Below are 21442 nucleotides of genomic sequence, written 5' to 3'. Positions count from 1 at the left end.
TGAAAGGTCATCGAGTCCAGTCCTTTGCCCTCACAGCAGGACCAAGTACCATCCCTGACAGATTTGCCCCAGATCTCTAAATGGTCCCCCCTCAAGGATTGAGCTCACAATCCTGGGTTTATAGGAGGCCACTACTCAAACCACTGAGCTAGCTCTCCCAAGCTGTGGATTTGCACCTGCCAAGTTGTATATATTAGTCTGCATAAAACTTCTGTGGGACAAAGCAAGTCACGTCTAGTCAATGACTAGAATGTGGTGTCAGTAGGCCGCTATAGTGTCATGTGGTCTTTATCTAGGTTGATTTCAGGAAAGAAAAAGCTAAAAAATGGACTTTATCCCCGAGCCACACCCTGGCTACGTCTACACTGGCATGGTTTTCCGAAAATGCTTTTAACGGAAAAGTTTTCCATTAAAAGCATTTTCGGAAAAGTGCGTCTAGATTGGCAGGATGCTTTTCCGCAAAAGCACTTTTTGCGGAAAAGCGTCTGTGGCCAATCTAGACGTAGTTTTCCTCAAAAAAGCCCTGATCGCCATTTTCACAATCGGGGCTTTTTTGCGGAAAACAATACTGTGCTGTCTACACTGGCCCTTTTGCGCAAAAGTCTTTCAGAAAAAGACTTTTGTCCGAATGGGAGCAGCATAGTATTTCCGCAAGAACACTGATGATCTTACATGAGATCGTCAGTGTTCTTGTGGAAATTCAAGTGGACAGTGTAGACAGCTGGCAAGTTTTTCCGCAAAATCATGTGATTTTGTGGAAAAACTTGCCAGTCTAGACATAGCCCCTGAGTTTTGGCTCTTTCAGAATTACAGTTGATATGAGGCTCCCTAATGTTTATATTTGACTTAATTTCTCTCAATAAATGGCCTGCAGAATGAAAGCTCTGGGAAATAGCTATGCTATGCCGTTGACTAGAGATGATACACAAAGCGAACAACTTAGCTTAATATTTCAAGATAAGGGCCATACTGCTTCGTAATCCAAGAAAGTTTCTCTTCCTAGGCTAGGTCCCCAAAATGCATTGGAGGAAATTCAGGTACAGAGAGGAAAACTGCCCGGCCTAATCCACTTATTGTTGGCACAACCAGCTGTATTCAAGGACAGCTGCACTAGTTAGAAAGGACAAACTTTCCCTTGGACAATCACTCCACTGATACACTGGACAGAGTTTGTGAAAGGGGGTAGTGTCAGTTGCACCCACATCAGATCGTTACAAACCCTGACGTCTGTGTCGTGTTTCCCGTGAGTGTCTTTTGTAGCATGTCTGCACTGCTCACCTCTTAATCTGCCAACATATGCTTCAACTACTTAACCTAGGGGAGAGAAAGGGGCAAACCAGAGGACCTGAAATGAGGCACAGACATTTAGAGGCCCCTGTGCTATTTGAGCTCGGGCAGGTGGGCATTTCCTTTCAACGAGTTACTAACGTGACAAATATCCCTGATGAAGCAAGAGGGGTACCCCTCTGCTCCCTTCAGTATGTGAATTTGTGAAGGCTTAGTGCTTAGGTAACAAGCTACGTGCCTTGGAATAAAAAACTGCAGCCTGTGGACTCCTTGAAGAGGAAGAAACCGAATGGTTTTGCTGTATTAGGAATCCTGGGCAGTTAAAGTCACTCCCCTAGCATACGTAGAACCATCCTTCTTATCTGGTGTTGAAAATAGTGTGAGTCTAGCAACCTAAGCTATTGGCTCTTCCCATCCCTGAGATCTGGCCTTGTGTCAGGACTGCTGCTTTTGAGAAGGTCACTGGCTTAGTGGTAACAGCATAATCCTGGCCAATGGAAGATCTCGGTTTATAGGGGAGTGGGCTCACTGTTTGAGGTTGGGAAGGTCATTTGACCTTCTTGTGCATGATTTGAAAACCATATAATGTGTCTGAGCTGAACCTTCCTGGGTAAGGGTGGAAGGTGGAGAAACAGCTTTGGGTAGGACAAAAGGACACTGACCGAATTAATGGAAGATTGTGTTCTCCCACACATGCTCCAGTACCTTTTCCAGTAGATGCTCCAGGGTATTTTGATGAGCTCTCCAAGAAGGATCATCCGGTGCTGTGATAATGTGTACAACTTTACTGTACTCTCTAGCACTGCTCCTTCTAATCTTTTCCATCCATGTGCAGAATAAATTTTATGTGTACCAAGGCCATGTGTGTCTGTGCACCACCAGTAGAAACAAAAACCTAGCTGTGGGAAACCTGCTAATCAGCTGGGTGGCACTTGAATCTCTCTTGAGTGGCCGCACATGTGCCTAGCTTACAGGGAACACTGCTGTCTAGTGAATCACACATCAAACCCTGGGAAATTATACTCCTGTAAGGAGGCCCTAAATCTCCTCATTGTCCTTGTCCCATTTTTCAGTAGCAACATGAGCCCCTAAGGCCCAGTAGAACAAAAGGGCCAACTATTTAATTTAGAAATGAAAGCTTTATTTTCTTGGAGCAAACAAACATGAAATAAGGGCCGGGGAAGAAGCCAGCATAAAACAAAAGGACCCACATTCAATGAACAAACGCACAACAGTTTGAAAATCCATCAGCCTTGCTTTTGTCGGTGACAATATTTTGCTTCTACTTACTCTCCTCCCTATCCTCCAACCTGCAGTGCTGTGATAGTTGTTACCCCTGAAAATAACCCAGCAAAGATAGAGAAGTTGCTGGGTATGCTTGCAATATAGACCATTCCTAAGCTCTGATTTGGTTGCGGAGGAAACTCAGCTATCTGAGCAGCTACAAATCAATTCTCCATGAAGGTGCTTTGAGGCTCTCTGTTTTTAAGGCCAGTTGCAACATTTGCATAAATAGTCGAAAATCAACCCTTCTGGGCAGGACATTCGGAAGGTGCGCCTGTTGGCACATATGTAGAACATGACATGGTCCCCAGGGACGGCATAGATCCCATTGGCCTTATGGCGGCAAAACCTGCTGGTAGTGGAGTTGCTGGTTGTGGCAGGGATAGGTGGCAGTGTCGTAACACTGAGGGTTGAGGTTGTAACAGGCGGCGGTGACGTAGTAAGGCTGGTGGTGGTTTCTGTAACAGACGTCGTTTGAACCAGCGCGGTGGTAGCATTAGCAGGACCATCGTTATCGACCTCTACAAGTAGGAAAGAAAATGGAAGGGAGTGAGACCTTTTGTGGTCAATCCCTTGGAGGTTTCAGTCAGTTTAGTTGTGGTTTAAATAAATGGTCGCTATCTTCACAAGCCACATGGGCCTTTTTATTGTGAAATATGAACGAGCAATGATGTAAAGGTGCTGATAGCTAGATCAATAACTCTGCAGGGCCGAATAAACCAACCTTTTGCAATGTAGCAATTGTAGGGGACTCGGCATAAAGTCTATAAGGATTGTAACTCTGAATCTCATGCGGTAGAAAGCGATCTGGTGAGTTACTGTTTGGTGTGAAAAATGTGGACTGTATTACGCTGCACACTAAAGTGACTTTTTTAGATGCTTTGGGGTACACCTGTAAAACTAAAGAAGCTTAAATACATGATGATTGGAAAGATTATTGATAGCACTCCAAAGTCTCCTAAAGCCTTGTTCCAAGGAGTTTGCTCATGTCAAGGGTGAGGGAAACAAGGGAGGGGAATGAGATAAGTAAGAACAAATGTTCCGGCCTGTTTGGGAGCCAAAACAAAAAAGTAGTCAATATAATAGTCTTCTGTTGAGATGAGTTTTCATACTTAAATTCCTGGACTGTCATTGCTCATTAAAAGAGCTGTCCTATGGGTGGAAATCAGGTATATGTTGCATTTTATTAATCATCATCAGAACTGACTTAAATGGGGCCTGCGTGTTGTGTAGTCTTGCCTTAATCTTTGTATTCATGTCCATCAGTGTGAAGAAGCTATTTGCATATATATATTTGCATGTATATGCAACCACACTTAAGTTGCAGCCCTTGGCATGTCCTGTGAGTATCATTGTGGCCCCCGGAGCTTCTAAAGTTGAGTAGCCCTGCCATAGGGTTTGGTGATGAAAGTTTTGTTGATGGGGGAGCGCTGTAGGAGAATTGGGTTTTCAGGAGGGCTATAAATGCATGAAGGTGGCGATCCAGCACAGCAGAGAGAACAGGGCACTTGGGGATCAATATGGAAACAGGCCAATGGGAGAAACGGATAAATAATGCGATTACAAGAGGCATCACTTTACAGTTAATCAGATTTGGGCTAATCAGATACAAAGCTATGATGCTGGAGGTGGAGGCTTTGACGCGGGCTCTTTTTAATTTCCCAGTCTGCTTTTGGCGGATTTGGTGGCTCAGCTCATAAACATTGCAACTCTTCTCAATTCTGTATATTTCACCTGTTACATGGTCTCCTTTCCCCCCTCCCTCGTATTCATGATGGCTTGGGCCTCTCTGAGCCGTTTTAGGAAGAATAACAATGTGGCCTAATGCAAAGCTATTAGTCAACTTTCAATGGGGGGGGGGGGGGGAGTCTCATGTCCCAGGCTCCCCTCTTTAGGCTGGGCACTGTAACAATGATGCAGCTCCAGACTTTGCATTCTGAAACAAATGCCACCAGGAGGCACCAGCATTGAAAATAAAAATGGTGTATTACATAAATGTTTTCATAATTAGGGCTCTCGCTACACACCCCAGGGTATTGAGAGGAAACTGAGGCTGTGGTGCAAGATTGCAATTCCCCCCTTGCAAAAAAAGAAAAATCTCTTGTGTGTTATAAAATACATGCGTCAAGAAGATCATGCATTATCCATATGGAGTAGGCCGTTAACTCTTGCTTTACCGCATCTCAGGTATTTCTTCAGAGCTTGCAGAAGAGGAAACTTCCCTTGGCCGCAGAATGAGTCACTGAAATCATCCAAATCCAAAGCCCAGACCATGGCCCCACCAAGACTTTTCTTCTTCAGATAGTCAACCTGGGAGAGGAAAAATCACAAACCCTGTCACTGGGTGCTGCTGGGAGATGGAAGTTAGAACACCTCCTCTCTGTTAGAACTCCAGCATTTGTTTCTGCTCTACGGACTCGCTTGCAAGTCCAAAACAACTTGCCATGAGGTGGAGATGTGAATGGGAGAAGGGCAGGTACATGCTAAAAGCGTGCCCACCCTTGAACTAACACATCTCCAAGTAGGCAGTAATCTCTTTCGGGTTAGGAGTACTCCTGCATGGGATGTTTGCAACCCCATGTTGCTTACCCCTTGCTCTGAAACCTCATAAGACGTTCTATTTCTGTTGCCTGGATGGGGCGGCTTACAAGGCATGAAACTTCCCTGCCACAGATCATTCTCAGAGTCCTCTCTCCTATACTTCCACCCCCAGAAAAGGTGGGGAGGGCTTATAGACTTGTAGGACTGGAAGGGATCTTGAGAGGTCATCAAATCCGTCCCCTGCACTCCCGGGGACTATGTGAACCACTCCTGACAGATATATGCCCTGTTCTTAAAAATCTCCAAAGATGGAGATTCTACAACCTCTCGAGGCAATTTATTGCAGTGTTTAACTACCCCGACAGGAAGTTTTTCCTTAATGCCCAACCTAAACTTCCCTTGCTGCAATTTAAGGCCATCGCTTCTTGTCCTATCATCAGAGGTCAAGGAGAACAATTTTTCTCCCTCCTCCCTTTTAGATACTTGAAAAATGTTATCATGTCCCTCTCAAGTCGTCTTCTTTTCTCCCAACTAAACAAGCCCAGTTCTTTCAAGCTTCCCTCATAGGTCAAGTGTTTTGGACCTTTAATAATTTTTTGTTGCTCTTCTCTGGACCGTCTCCAATTTCTCCACATCTTCCCTGAAATGTGGTGCCCAGAACTGGTCACAATACTCCAGTTAAAGGCTAATCAACATAGAGTAAAGCAGAAGAATTGCTTCTTGTGTCTTGCTTACAACACTCCTGTTAATGCATCCTAGAATCATGCTTGCTTTATTTGCAAATGTCACACTGTTGACTCATACTTAGCTTGTGGTCTACTATGAGCTCTAGATCCCTTTCCACAGGAGCTAATTGTTCTTTCCTAAGTGGAGCACTTTGCATTTGTCCTTATTAAATGTCATCCTATTTACCTCAGACCCATTTCTCTAGTTCAGTGTTTCTTAAACTTTTTAAGACCAAGGAACACCAAACAATATTTTTTTTTAATGAGGAACACCAAGGGATTTTTTGTTGAGCAAAAAAAAAAAAAAATGTCGGGGAAAGTTATTGAGGTTAAAAAAAAAAGAAAAGGCTGCATGCCCCTTTAAGTGTCTATGTTTGTCACCTGTAAGGTTTTTTGAACCCACCTGGCAATGTCACGGACCCAGCTGTGGCACACAGACTGCTCTCTTTCCTCTGGATTACTACGCCTCTCCCCCCGCCCCGCTAATAACCTATGAGCAGAGGAGACTCTCCATTCTCACTCCATCTGCTCAGCCATTGCTCAGGAGATGCATCATACTTCGCTTGGGTGCTAGCCGTCAGACCACACTTCTGCTCCCAGAACGCCATAAGGTGTCTGCTAGCCTGCTTATGCTGTGGCTTCAAGTGAGGCACTTTCTTTTTCTGTGCATTGACTTCTCCATCTGTAAAATGGGATAACACTAACCCTTTTAGGAGGCTTAACTCTGAAGTGCACTGAGATCCTCAGATGCATGGGGCTAGGAAAGTGCAAAGCATTTTCCGCTGATATGCACAACGTGTCAAAGTGGAGCCCATCTCTCTGGGCTACCGGAAGATTCTGATGCATCCCTTCCCCGACAATAGGCAGCAAAAAGAATGCCTAGACACGGCTTACTTTGGTTTCAATGCTCTGCATGTCGTCGTACCCCACCCATTGGCTGTCTTTGAAGGAATAAGGGACTTTCTGTTCCTCAATCCGCTCGGTGGTGGCGCCTTTCTGGAAAGTACAAATCTGGAAAAAAATAAACAGAAAGGTAGAGCTGGAAAGAGACCCAACAGAGCAACTGCCTCTGTGAATTAATACAGTGAAGGAGAAGGCCAATTCTCCTGGGGAAACGTTACATTCTGGACTGGAGGCAACAGGTTTGCCAATAAAATGCCCAAGGAGGGGCAGTTTCGAGCACATTTTAAAACACAGTGAATCCAGGAGCATTTCATGAGCCGCTTACCAAAAAAGCGACCTCTTCTAGGGTTGCCAGATAGTGTTCAGTATTTTTTGTGAAACCATGGGGAAAAAATTGGTTGAGCAAAAATTAAAAAAAGAACCAAAAGTTGTTGAGCAATAATAATTAATAAAAAAACAGGGACCAAAGTTGTTGAGACAAAAAAACCAAACCAAAACAAAACAAAAAAAACCCACACACACAAAAAAGAGACACGGCTCCTTTAAATTCCCACACACTCTAACACTCCCCCTGCCAGATGTGGCGGGGGAAGAATGTCCCAACTGGCCTTCTGTCCGAGAAACAGAAAATTCTGGACATATTTTTTGTGTCTGGTATTTTCTGGTTGTTTTTTTTTTTTTACTGGACACATGCTGCAAATACTGGGCTGTCCGGTTCAATACCGGACACCTGGCAACCCTAACCTCTTCCCTACCTCATAATAGGCCCAAAATCCGGCCTCCCGAGTGAAAGGGCCGAGCGATGCAGGTCCGAAGACAGGGGCACCAACGCCCGTGTCGGAGGAAGAGAGGGTGAAAGTCCGTCCGTAGGTGGGGATCCCCATGATGATTTTCTCTGCTGGGGCACCCTTCTGTATCCAGTATCCCACAGCGTAGTCCTGTGTAAGGGGATAAGAAGCTTGGTTTCATTTTGCCGTTAGGTGAATTTTATGGGAAGGTGGAATGGCTTTCTGACTCTGAGTGCTCTTATACTCAGGATTGAAAGCTTTCCCACCCACCCTGCACCCAGGGGCAGTGGGTCATATTGGCCCCTGGTGCCCATGCTCCACCACTGTTCAGGAATATGGCCCTGGCTACACCAATGTGTGGGGCTATATTTTTAGCCCCATCTTACAATAGGATGGACCAGGCTGCTGCTCCAGCCCTCCTACTTTGGGGGTACATGGGGTCAAAGGTGGCCTGAAGGATTAACAAAGGGGTCTGGTGCTGGCAGCAGCAAACAACCTGGCCCAAGCCTGATCTGCCCCATCTTCACTCCATCCCTTCCGCCAAACCCTTCTCCTCTTTTCAGCTGCTGGCCCCTCCCCAAGCTACACCGGAAGCTGGAAGGATGGAGTGGGGTGGGCTGGGGCTGGGTTGCTCACTACTGCCTACACCAGGTCCCCCAGTAACCCACCAAGCTGCCCTGCACCCTGCATATCCCCAAGGACAGGCCTTGGGGTTGTCCCAGTCTGCCGTAAGGCTCTGCTTGGACCCGTTCTGGGTGAGGGATGTTAAATATCGGTTAATTGAATAGTCAATTAAACTCATGAATTCTTATTGGTTACTTGACTCTTCTGTAGTCCCTGGGAGTGTACTCTGGCCCCACTCCTGATGAGCCCCCTGCCATTCCATGCTGCTGCCTCTGAATCAGAGGCAGCAGCGCGGGGTGCCAGTCAGGAGCTGGTCCCCGAAGGAAGCCAGTTTAAAAAAACAGTTCCCCTTATGGACCAGCTGCCTGTCGCCTGTTGACCCCTCTGCTGCCTCTGATACAGAAGCAGCAGCATGCAAGTGGCAGCAGCCCCTGTCTAGAGGGGGCCTGAGCTCCCGGACTCGGTGCGAGCCAGAACTGAGTTGGGTTGCCTCCCTGCCTAGCTCCTAATACATTTGAAATGCAGAGGTAGGTTGTGGACCTAGCACAAGCCAGGACTTAGCCAGGCTGCTGGCCAGCCTGCTAAAAATGTATTGGTGTGTGGAGGGGGGGGAGGTATATAGCATTAACCTATGAGTTTTTGCTTATCAGTTAATTGACTACTCTATTACATCCCTATTCTGGGCACCACCAAAAATGATCCAAACTTGGCGCTCATGCCTACAGCATTTGGCTGCTACCACACTTGAGGTGTCTCCAGGCAAGGAAGCTGTTCTGCAGCGTTTAGGGGACACACTTAATGACACTTTGCCAGACAGCTGGCTTTGCTGCTGTGAATCATTTGCATGTGCAAAATCCTGGTTTACATGTGCAAAGCTTGGTCATTTCAGAAACCCGCCCTCAAATATTAACTGTTCCCTCCTCACTTCTACCTGGCTTGCCTTCCATACAGAACAAGAGCAGGACTTCATTTTCTTTCTGCTACTTTGGGGGGATCTGTCCAGGAATCAGAATGGGGATCCCCACCAAAAGAATCTTGTCCTTTTTTCACCCAGGAAATATGAATTCTCTCCTCCCCATCTGTTTTTAGTGGGTACACGCTAGTATACTTTTTCTCTTTGCTTTCTCAAAGGTGCACCTCCATCTTCAATGATATGATTGAGTTTGCCCAGGGCAATTTCAGGATGGCCCGGTTTTGGGGAAGAACCCGGTCAATGGTGACCTAGAGAAATCTGGGAATGTGTAAAGGACCATTTTTTGAAATTTTTTCAAGATTGTAACTACGGGATTAAACGTTAATTTCTCCCTCCCCCCCTCTTTGCAATCAAATGGGATACTGCCACTGTATGCTATTTGTCTGGGGCTTGTGACACACTTGTCTGGGGCTTGTGACACATTCTTGCACAAGGATGATACAGTCAGGTTTTTTGGACATGTGACTTTTCAACTGTTTTCTGCAGGGGAACGCTATTTATTTGCCAGGAAGAAGCGATCAGCTACAAGGTTCTTTGACACTTACAGCGTTACTGTACACAGCAGATCCAGTGTCGGTTTTCCCTTTGTAGAGAGGACTGACATGTCCTGTGACTTTTTCCCAGGAACCGTGGAAGTCGTATGTCATGAGGTTAATGAAGTCGAGGGTCCTACAAAGGGAGAATAAAGAACAAGTTGATATTGAGTCCCCTCTGCAAGAGAAGCGTTGCAAAGCATCCTGGGTAACAGTATTTGGCCATGTGGCTTGACTGTCCTCTGTAAAACTGCAGGGCTGGATAAACTCACTTGGAGATGTTCTTGATTTCATAGGCTCCATCGATGTTTGCCTTCCCAGCAGCCACAGCAGCAGTCAACAGCAGCCTCCCTTTCCCTGTCCTCTGTGCTTCCTCCTGGAACTCTTCCACCATTTCCTGCGGGGGATAATCAAAACAAAAATGATCCCCTTTTTCATTGTCTTCCTTGTTTTTTTAATTTTAAAAAAGGCAAATCTGAATGAAAGAGACATTCAGTCTGCACACATGTCTGACAAACCCAGAGTAAGGTCGGAGCTGAGAGTCACACCCCTGAGATTGAATATTTGATCGATTTATGAATGTATTCTGGGCTGATGCCATGAACGGTTTCATTCTGAGATGGCACAGAACGAGATGGCAGATTCCAGGAAGTGGCTGATCACTCTCTTCAAACACTTGTGTGTCTGCTTAGCTGGTGGGGAATCCTGGAGCCAGGCAGGTTTAGAAGTCCAATCTCTGACCTTAACTACATACCTCCTGGACACTCTCTTCCCCCACTCTTTGGAGATCTCTGAATTAGAGACCTTGAATCCAAAAAACCACATCTGGGTGGGGTTCACTGTCCCACTTAGTGGCACTGAGACCACTTACAGGCTCATGTTCTAAGCTCTAGGGGTTCTAGGTTTGATTCCACCCACAGATGATCAGGGTCTTATGGCATGATATTCCACCTTAGAGAGTACCCCCGTCTTTGACTTCAACTCTGCAGACTTTGCAGTGTTTGCAGGTGAAATGTGAAGACAAAGCACATGTCCTGCATCCTTATTGCTCTGTTTCAGCAGTGGTGGGCGGGGGCTGAACTCCTAGGTCTTACGGTACCTGGATCAGAGCAGTGAAACGCTGTTTATCCTCAGGAGGGCTTCCCCGGGCACCTGGATATTCCCAGTCTAGGTCCAGGCCATCAAATTCATACTTGCGCAGGAAATCAACCACAGAGAGGATGAATGTCCGCCGATTACCAGGCGTGGACACCATGTTGGAGAACCTAGCATGGAAGTGATGCGTTAACTACTGGAATGGGTTCCTGAGGGAGGTGGTGGAATCTCCATCCCTGGAGGTTTTTAAGTCCCAACCTGACAAAGCCCTGGCTGGGATGATTGAGTTGGGGTTGCTTCTTCTTTGGGCAGGGGGGCTGGACCGATGACTCCTGAGGTCTCTTCCTGCCCTGGAATTTAATGATTCTATGAACTACCACACCTATGCTGCTAACCACCCGCTGCAGATGTGAGGGCTATTTAGAGGGGATGCATTCAGAAGGTAAACTCAGCAGCACAGAGGGGAGGAAACAGAGGTTAGGCCACTGATGTCTGTGGGGATCGTATATAGCATTGATTTTTAAAAAATGGTGCCATGTTCTGCATCTCCTGAATGGCCTGTCAATGCCAAATTATGCTTCCTTGGGTTAGATTTTCTTCTGCGGCTACAGCAGATAGCATCATAGGGATATTTGCTATTTAAGGGCAACCATCAGCTAAATGTATTGGTTATTTATAGACTTCTCCACAGGACTTATCATTGTAATATCACACTTCATACCTGTTTGTTACATTTCACCCCCATTGGTGTGACGTAGGGAAGTATTATTCCTAGCTTATAAATGTAGATCCCAAAGTCTCTGAGTCAGTAGCTGAGCATAGTCCATGTATCCCCATTGCCATACCATTGCCTTAAGCAGAAGGCCACCCAATTAGAGAGCACATGCTCAATTATTTGCATCTTATTTGCCAGCATCTCCATCACTTCTTGTCCGCCATGGACAATGCCCACTGTATTTACTGCCAGAGTCTCTTAAGGACACAGAATCGCTGATTAGAAATGTGGAAAAGCCCCAGTACACTTTAAATTACAGGAAGGAGACTTTTTGGCTGCAAAACCGTGTTCTGAATACGGTTCGCTTTGGAGGAAGCTTTCAGAAAGAGCTTGAGGTTTAAAGCTTTACAAATATGTGGATATAGATAGATGTATGTATGTATATATAATGTAAGTTGTTAAACACCAATGAGATGAATTATTGTACCTACCAGAAGCTTTCAAGCTGCTAGTAACTCAATTGCTGTTAAAGAGTGGGAGCAATTTAGAAACTTACCAAAATGTTACCACACAGATCCCAGGGCCAAACACTGTGCCAGAGCCAAACCAGCGCTTCATGACAAAAAGCCCATAATGTAAATTCTGAGGCAATTTCAGCAGCAACAAATTTTAGTCCGAAAAGGAAGGAAAAACCCAGAGGCAAGATTTGCTCTTAAACCAGTGTAAAGTTGGAGTCACTCCCCCGGTTGTACTAAGTTCTTATGTTGGCAGCAAGAGGCGGTGTGCAGCTGACAGGGATGGTCTTTGGAGACAGAGCTCTGAGAGATAATACCTGTGGGTGGGGCCTTGGCTAGCATGGAGGAAACCCAAATTCAGTTCCTGCTCTCTCTGTCTGGGAGTGAGTTGGGAAAGTCACGTAGCATGTGTCTGTTCCCCATCTGTACAACAGGGAAAACAACCCTGCCTTGCCTCAAACGGACATCGAGGCGAAATATATTCTGATACTATGGCAACGGTGGGCATATACGTACTTAATGTGGAAAGATAGAAAGCACAATTTCCTTCCTATGGTTCTACCTCTCCTGGACGTCCCAGGATTTTGAAGTTTAGCCTAATACACTCCCCTCGCCTCATGCTTTGCATGCAGAAAAAAAGTAACCTCGAGCCTTACTTTTCAGAGCCAAAATTCCAGCCGCCGATGGCCAAGAGAGTCTTCAGCCCAGGATTCCTGGAAGGGTGGGGAGAAAAGGTGGCATTAAAAGCAGACAAAAAAGCTCATGTTCTTTGTACCCTTTCACCTGCAAGTGCTCATCGGTCTTAATAAACACAGCCATTGCCTGGACCTTTAATCTGGGGGTAGGAACATTTTCATACTTCTGGAATGAAAACACCCTCAAACCTTCCTATTGGTAAAAGTGAGGCAGGAGAAGTTGGCACATCCTTGAAGTTTAAGGAACTGTCCCAAGATTATGCTAAGACACTGAATGGCAGCTTCCCCTACTCCCCTTTAGCTTAACTGCTGCCCCAATATTTGTTGATAGTCTATTTCACTATAACCAGTGTTCCCTGAAGGCTGGGCACTTGTGCATCTGATCAGGAGAGATTCCAATGGTAATTAGCAGAGTGCCCACAGCCAGGTTTCTGTTTCTACTGGTGGTGCACACTTGCACATGCCTCGGTGCACATAAAAAGAATTATTCCGCATGTAGATGTCAAAAATCCATGAATGGAAGAAAAAGATTAGAGGGACCGCTGACTCTGTTGAAAACCTATTCATGTCCGTTCTCTATCTGGGCTTTTTAACACTTATGGTGATGTCAACGTGAGTGTTCAAGCTGTCACATCCACTCTTCTTGTGGAGATGATTGGTTAAACTCTGAAGTCCTTGGGCCGGGGGCTGACTTGGTCTTGTACACAGCTAAGCACATGATACACAATGATTCCAACGGAGTTTTCTCCCTTAGTTTTCCTAGGAACATTAGCTTAAATACCAGGTCTGCTTCCCCCTTCCGAATAAACCCAGAGGCCCCATTCTGCAGCCGGGAAACTACAGTGCTGGGGGTCGTTTCCCCTTTGACTCACTTGCTTTTGAGTCCATTGAAAGTCTTGTAATGCTGCTCATCGTTCCACTCCACGGTGGTGATCTGGTTGTTGTTCATGCCGGCGAAGGCATAAATGAGATGAGTGCACAGGCTGGGGTCAATGTTCTCTGGGAGGAAGCGCCCTTGGGCTGGTCTATATTGGGACCAGTTGGTAAAGTAACAGACCAGTTTGCAAGCAGAGCCTGGGTGGCAATGGGAGAGAGGTGTCAAGCTGCGATGAGGACCGAGTCAAGGAATCAAGGTGTGATTGAGTTGGGGTTGGTCCTGTTTTGGGTAGGGGGCTGGACTTGATGACCCCCTGAGGTCTCTTCCCACAAGAGGGTCTGTTGCACCCTGATCTTTGAATGGAGACAGGACAAGAGTTGGCTAAGTAGGAACCATCTCCACCGTCTCTCTCCTAACAGTGAATGTGTCCCACGGCATAGGGGCCACGTGTGATCATACGGGACAGTATGGGAGGGCAGCTGGAACAGAATACGGTCTGGGGTTTAGCTGGGATTCACTAAGCCCTTGTTTAGAGGTTTAATTCTTGAAGTGGGCTCAGTGAGCCCGATCCAAAGCCAACTGAAGTTTCCTTCATTAATGAAGTTTCATTCACTTCAGTGGGGTTTAGATGCTACGAATACGCACGAGACAGTCACTTGTATTAACACCCTGCAAGCCGATCTGCAGCCTGCTTTAGTGTGGCTTGGTGGCGCGCAGGTGCAAGGCTGCTTGCAGAGCCATGGAAAAATAATTTATTTTGTACTACCCACAGCTCTTTCAGGAAACGGAGGCGCACGGTAAAGGGGACTTACTGCACTGAAGCAACAGCAAGGCAGCTAAACCTAGAGCAAAATACAAAGAGAAGAGAAGACGGTTATTTAAAAATCCCGCCCCCAGGCCTGCAGCCTTCCAGTCTCATGTTCATTAGCAGGAACTGTGACAAGGTGGAAATAGGCAGAAATTCGCCTACTAGGAAGAAGTTTCAAGTCCGTTGCATAACGAAGGTCCCCACGTATTCTCTCGGACCCATTACTGCTGAAGCCACTGAGCAGACCTGCCACCGGAGGTGGGGCAAAGGGGATAATTGCCCTAGGGCATGGTGATTCTAAAGGGCCCAGGGCTCCAGATAGCCAACACCGCTGCTACTGTAGCTGTTGCCAGAGCCCCTTCCAATAGCAGCCCTGCCCCTTCTAGGAGCATGGAGCTGGTCCCTGCCTACATATTGTCCAAGGACCCGGTGATCTCCTTGGCTCCCCACCACCACGACTCCCGGCCACTTCACATTTGTTCTGCTTCCTTGTCCCCCACCTTGTGCCCTCGCCTTTCTTGTTATAACGGGACTTTGGCTCCTGTACTACTGCAATACAAGTCAAGCCAAAAGCAGAGAGTCAAAACCATGCTGCAGAGTCGGTTCCAAACCCAAACTTGCTCTCGGTCGCCAGTCCTGAGATGAGACCATGGCCTGTTATAGCTGAGCGGAGCTTAGTTTCTGCCCAAGCATAGATCTCCTCTAACCAGGGGCAGCCCTAGACTAGCTGCCAGCAACTGGAGCCCTAGGCGAACCATGCAATCGGCAACCCCACCTCCAAACCCCTCAATGATATTGCGCCATCATTTGGCGCCCCATTTAACTTGGTACCCTAGGCGACCGCCTAGTTCACCTATATGGACAGGCTTCCCTTGCCTCTAACATACCCAGGAGAGTGGAAAGAGAACTACCTTGAAAAGGAAATGAACTCTTTTGCAGGGAGAGGTGGGTTGAGAGGAAGTTGTAATGCTAGCTCTAACAGACTACCTCTACAGCTTCCAGAAAGTCCCTGAAAGTTTTCCCAGCTGCAAGATGTGACATTGTTGCTCTTTCCCCCTATGCTGCTTAAACTAAGCCTCCCAGCATTGGTTATCCCAAAAAAGTGACCCTTGTCAGGTTTCAGTTTGGACCGTTGCAACTATTCTCTAACCCACTTTTTAGTAGTGGGTGTTTTGCCTGATGGTATTGGCCTAAACTAATGTCTCCCATTATCCACATCATGGGTGCAGAATATATTATACAGTAGGGGTGGGGAAAGTAAGGCCCTCGGGCCAGATGCAGCCCCTGGCTTGCCTGAATCTGGTCCCAGAGACTTGGGCCTTTCACCCCAGCACTGGGGAGCCTGAACTGGCACCCCAGCCCCCCCATAGATTTTGTGTAGGCTGGAGCACACACAATCTACTAGCCTCCTCCCCCCAGGCTCTGTTGCATGAGAGGAATGTGGGGAGCATCTTTCTGCTTCTCAGTAGGGGCCCATGCCAGAGAGGAGGGGTTTGTTTTTCGCTTCTCATTTGTGGGTGCGACCCCTGACAGATTTTTTCTCTGGGTCAGTGGCCTCTGACCCAAAAAAGGTTCCCCACCTTGTTATACAGTCTTGCATTCAAACCCCATAAAAACTCAACCTTCCAGCATCCCACATAAATTCATCACCAGCTGCAAACTTACCAACCCACATGAATGCCTGCCCCATGGTGGCTGCAGATGGTCCGGCCTGGGTTTGTTATACCTGGGTTATCCCTCTGTCTGCAGATGGGTGCTCAGCATTGGTCTGGGCTCAGCTTCTCTCTTTATACCAAATCACACCCCCACAGGACGGCCGTGTGGAACCGAGAGGCATGCATACCGCCCATCGGCAGTTGAAGAAATTTTGCCACGCGCAGGAACGTTGTGTAAGCGCCTTAATTTCCAAGGGCAGGTTTCACAATTGCTGTGGTGATCACAGAATCACAAGATTTTGAGGATCTAAAGTCATTGCTTGAGGCACATGTTCTACTTGATTAGTTCTGCTTTTAATTCACTGATCCTTGGTTGGAGCCCGGCTGTCATTAAAAACAGCCTGTAACAAGCTGCAGAGGATGGTGTGCAACAAAAAGAAGTTGAATTAGTCCAATAACATGCAGAATTGGTGCTACATAATCTTGCGTGCTACCTACTAGCCCATTATCTAGTAATTATTGACATCCATACAGACATCTCTCTTGTACAGAGCACTCCTGTAATTCAGTAGTAGTATTGGAAAACTGGACAATCTCTACGAGAGAGAATTAATGGACACAAATCAGATATCCGAAAGGCAACACACAGAAACCTGTTGGGGAACATTTTAACCTGTCCTTGCACTCATTAATGGATCTCAAAGCCATCGTACTATTTCAAAGCAATTTCAAAAGCCAGCTCGACAGGAAAGCTACAGAACTTAATTCCATTTACAAGTTTGATACCTACAACAGAAGTCTAAATAAAGATATTGGCTCAATGGCCTGCTACTTTCCACATCCTAATGACATAAAAAACAAAGGGTATTCTTATCAGCTTCATTTAGCATGGACACTCTAATTGACTATTTCTTTTCCCCTTTTTTCCCCTTCTTTTTCTTTCTCCCCCTCTCCTCCATCCTCTCCCTGTGCTATTTATTTGAAAATTGGAACCCTTAAACTCCATTCATCTGAAGAAGTGGGTGGTGCCCACAAAATCTCATGATACCATCTTCATTTTTGTTAGTCTCTAAGGTGCTGCTAGACTATTTGTTGTTTTTTAAGTTTTTCCAGTTACAGACTAACACGGCTGCCCCTCTGAACATCAAGTAGATGATGTGCTTTTTAAGAGTTCCTGTGTTAAAAGCTGCATCTCCTTTAGCCAACACAAAAGGCATCCTTTGCAGTAAATTCTCTGAGGGAACTCACCTTTGTGTGGGATAAAGAGCTCCCTGCAATTGAGTCAAGCGCTCCCAAAATTCTGGAAGCTATGCAAAGACTTGGCTAAAAACCAGGACCAACTAATCCCATAGTCCTTTCTGGACACAGTGTCCCAAGCTGAAATGTGTAGCGCCGTGTGCCAGCTGCTGCCATTCACCCCAGAGGTGGCTGCATTTCAGTGGTGGGGGGTGCACCCTGAGTTCTGGTGCCTATGCTCCCACCTGTGCAAGGACCCCATGAGGTCAGCTATTCATTGTGCCTCAATCACTCCCAGATTAAACTTGCTCAGCTTACAAATGAAAAGATACATTTACAGGCTGCGGGGGTCACAAACTCACTCTTGAATCTAGCAATCCGGACGGGTTCCTGCTGTCTGACATCACAGGGAATAAGGATTCTGCAGTCGGAACTTAGCTGCCCATTCTGTTGAACGACGCACAAGGCAGAATTAAAAAACGGGATCGTTCTCCTGTGGCTACAACAGTTCTGCAGGAGAAGAGAGCAAATGCCTGTCAGTCAGGACAGCAGATGTGACTTTTGAGAGAGACAAGGAGCAGCTATGGATTAAGACAGAGGCCTTTTCAGTCCCATTGCTATTTATGGGACTTAAGAAAATAAGTGAGGAGGCCGGTTTAGGTGGAAAGGTTTCCTGCCTTTGGGCAAAGATATGGCAGCTAGTTGGCTTTATATGAGGCTGAAGACCTACAGTCTTGTGACTGGATGTGTCAAATAAACCTTTGTGCATCAAATAGCACCAGGAATGTATATGACTCCAGGAAAAAACCAGTCCATGGATAACCATGATTTGGCTTGTCTTGGATATAAGCAATGAGTGTCTTGCAGCCAGTCAGGGGAAAAGAGAACATAACTTTTGATGAAAGCAAAGTATCAGATTTATCTATGGCTAGAATCTGAGCATCTGTGAATTTGGTTCCTAGATATCAGACCATAGGAAACCAAAGCACCAGGAACTACTGCCATGCATAGCCCCCCCCCCCCCCCCCCCCCCCCCCCCGCAGAAGCCTCTCTAGGCTCTGGATTTGTAGCTTCAGTTTAAGTCCATAACTACAAGATCTCAGAGGGGTAGCCATGTTAGTTTATAAGTATAAAAGCAATGAATAGCCCTGTGGCACCTTAGGGTACGTCTACACACCTGCATTATATTAGAATGACTCTATTCCGAAATAATATAGTTCATGTCTATAGTACAAGGAGGACTTCTTACTTTGACTCATGGTAACCCTCATTTCATGAGGAGTAAGGGAAGCCAAAATAAGAGTATTCTTCCTTTGACTTCTTGCTGTGTACATAGTGCCAAAAGCCGAGTTAAGCTATTTCGACTTCAGCAATGCAATTGATGGCGCTGAAGTTGTGTAGCTTAATTGGACTTTTGCCCTGCGGCGTAGATGTACCCTTAGAGACTAACAAATATATCATCAACTTTTTTGGGTAAAACCCACTTCATCAGATGAGTTGGAGTGGAAATTACAGAATCCAGAGTATCTATAACAGCAAAAGCAGTTACCTGTCCATTGTAGGACCAGTGTTAATAAAGCTCATTGAGTTAGGCTGAACTGGAATTCATTTACAAGTTTGACACTCTCAATTTGGGCTTGAATAAAGATATGGACTGGTTAATGCACTATAAAGGCAATTTCCCCCGCCTTTGATATTCACAATTGCACATTGAAAGCTATGAATAAGACACATCCAGCCTGATTCAATTAGCGTCATTAACAATGGCCTACAATGGACAGGTAACTGCTTCTGCTGTTATATATACTCTGGATTCTGTAATTTCTACTCCCAACTCATCTGATGAAGTGGGTTTTGCCCACGAAAGCTCATGATACATATGTTAGTCTTTAAGGTGCCACAGGACTGCTCGTTGTTTTTATAATCCCAAGATGTTAGCTTTTCTTTGGATTTTGAATTTGCAGGAAAGCATGCATCAATTCAGAATTCATGGCGAACCCACATGTCTGTGGTTTTGATTTAAAAATCATGATACATGAGCCATAAAACAGAATTCCTGGACACACGTGGTCAGTAAGTATTCCACTGTTCTTTCCGCAAGACAGAGTGTTCACGCCAATGTCTTCATCTAACTTCATCACTGGTGCCTTCCAGTGGGCCTTCCTAAATTTCCTCTGTGGGTTCAGGGGGAGACAGTATCTTTACAAACTTTCTGTCGGGTAGTGCTGCTCTTTGCTGTGCAACTGCTGCTGTCACTTGGAAGCACCTGCTTTGCAGTGAGAGGTGGAGCAACATAATCCTCTTTGTATAATTTGTATATCGGCTTGTACCTAAAGCACTTCTGGATTAAACAATCTATTTAGGAGCAATAGCATTAGCAATAGCAATAAGCAATGGAGAAGAAAATTCCAATACGACTTGGAGAAAACAAACTTCTGTGGTAGGAAAAAATTGTACTAAAGCTAGAGAAGGAAAACCCAGTTTTACAAAAAAAAAAAAAAAAAAAAAAAAAAAAAACCCCTTTAAATTGGTTTTTGCAATTTGTTATGATTTTTTTAAAGAACAAAATGAGAGGCCTAGAAAATAAAACTGTGCCAATTTTTTAAAGGAAAAGAAGGGGGAAGGGCAGAGAGGAAAAGGGTAAAAACACGATAAAGAAAGGAAAACAAATTCAGACTTTGTCAAAACTGTTCAGTTTTGAAAGCAAAGTTCTTCAGTGTTGAACTGGATTTAAAAAACCCCATTTGTTGACTCAATTTTTGTAAAAACTACCCAGCTCTAATATGTATAAATAGCACCAGATTTGTACTTGATCACAGGCTTTTGTTTAATATTTATAACATTGACTTGATCGTAGCACCTGTATTTTCTAATCTTCAATCTTCAGTGCTTAATTATATCATTACAAAACAGAATAAGCTTTAATTATAGAACTCCATGCATGAGATGAATGCAAATAACACAACACTGGATTTTACAGAAGATTTTAATTCATAGTTGCAGGATGCCTTGAAGCTGAGGCGCACTGTGTGGTGAACAACAGATCACTGTTTGCTGTCTCTAGCTAGTGGCATTCTCAATCTCGTAGGCTATGTCTACACTGCCAGTTTTTGTGGCAGAAATATGCTAATGAGAGACTCATTTGCATGAGGTGAGCTCTCATTTGCATATTTTCTGCAGATCCGTTTTTGCGCTAGGGATTTTGGCGCAAAAACAAGCAGTGTGGGTGTTTCCTTTGTGTGCAAAAAACCCTTTTTGCGCAAAATCAATATGCCTCCTTTTTTGAGGCATAAGGATCTGGCACAAAAAGGGTTTTTGCGCAAAAAGGAAACGTCCGCACTGCTTGTTTTTGCGTAAAAACCCCAAGTGCAAAAACGGATCGTCAGAAAATATGCAAATGAGATTGACTCATGTAAATGAGTCCCTCATTAGCCTATTTTCTGCTGCAAAAACTGGCAGTGTAGATGTAGCCTTAGTTAATGCTTGGTGTCTGTGAATCAGAGCTTGGAGGTAGGAAAGAAAGGCTGTTTAACTTAATCTGTGTGATAAAATCAATGAAACAAGGGACCACTCTTAAAAAAAAAAAATGTGGGGAGGGAGTTACAGATCTTAGCATCTGCTATCCAGACTTCTACCTCCGGGACATGTATGAATAACCACAAAAGGGCTTTAAATTGGAATCAGCGACAGCACTGTCCAGTGCTCTATGCAGTGTTATCATGGCTGTGTTGGTCCCAGGATATGAGAGACACAAGGTGGTTGAGGGAATATTTTTTTCTCACCCAAGGAAGTTGGTGCAATAAAAGATATGAACTCCCTGCGCCCAGATGGATCCAATCATCTAGTTTGCCAGTTGGAAATATGTCTGAGAAATGCTCTGATTTTATCCCCTATAGCGATAGTGCCATCTATTGGGTGTTTAGATTAGTCACCGTGAAAAAAATTACACACAATTTAAACATTGTCCGGAGCTGTATGTACTTATCCAGAAGACTGCAGGTCAGGTATTGGGTCTGTTTTGCACTGAGTTTTCTGCCTGATGGACTAAGGGAGGTACAAACAAGTGATGGTTTTCCCCAACAAGTGGCTCAATCCGGATTAAGAATTTTTGGAGGTTTCTCTGCTGTAACCATTTTTTGATAGATGTGTTGGTCTATAAAGCAATGATTGCTTCCACCTGATCCTGTA

At 45.4% G+C, this 21442-nt stretch overlaps 1 protein-coding gene across 1 annotated transcript; it reads right to left on the bottom strand.

Moving 5' to 3' along the window:
* Positions 1-2412: 2412 nt before the first annotated feature.
* LOC102450356 (chitotriosidase-1) lies at positions 2413-18019 on the bottom strand. Its single transcript, XM_014578546.4, has 12 exons — positions 17617-18019; positions 16029-16429; positions 14368-14397; positions 13551-13752; positions 12640-12696; positions 10758-10923; positions 9931-10055; positions 9671-9794; positions 7496-7678; positions 6732-6848; positions 4749-4881; positions 2413-3092 (listed from the first exon to the last, which is right to left on the bottom strand). Exons 2-12 carry the CDS (start codon positions 16051-16053, stop codon positions 2773-2775), a joined length of 1482 nt encoding a protein of 493 aa, XP_014434032.1. The 5' UTR covers positions 16054-16429; positions 17617-18019; the 3' UTR covers positions 2413-2772.
* Between the last annotated feature and the right edge of the window lie 3423 nt (positions 18020-21442).

Source organism: Pelodiscus sinensis, chromosome 27, assembly GCF_052426305.1.
Source record: "Pelodiscus sinensis isolate ZL-2025 chromosome 27, ASM5242630v1, whole genome shotgun sequence".
NCBI classification, from domain to species: domain Eukaryota; kingdom Metazoa; phylum Chordata; order Testudines; family Trionychidae; genus Pelodiscus; species Pelodiscus sinensis.
The sequence above is the reverse complement of the archived record's forward strand: the minus strand, read 5'-3'. Positions and strand labels throughout refer to the sequence as shown.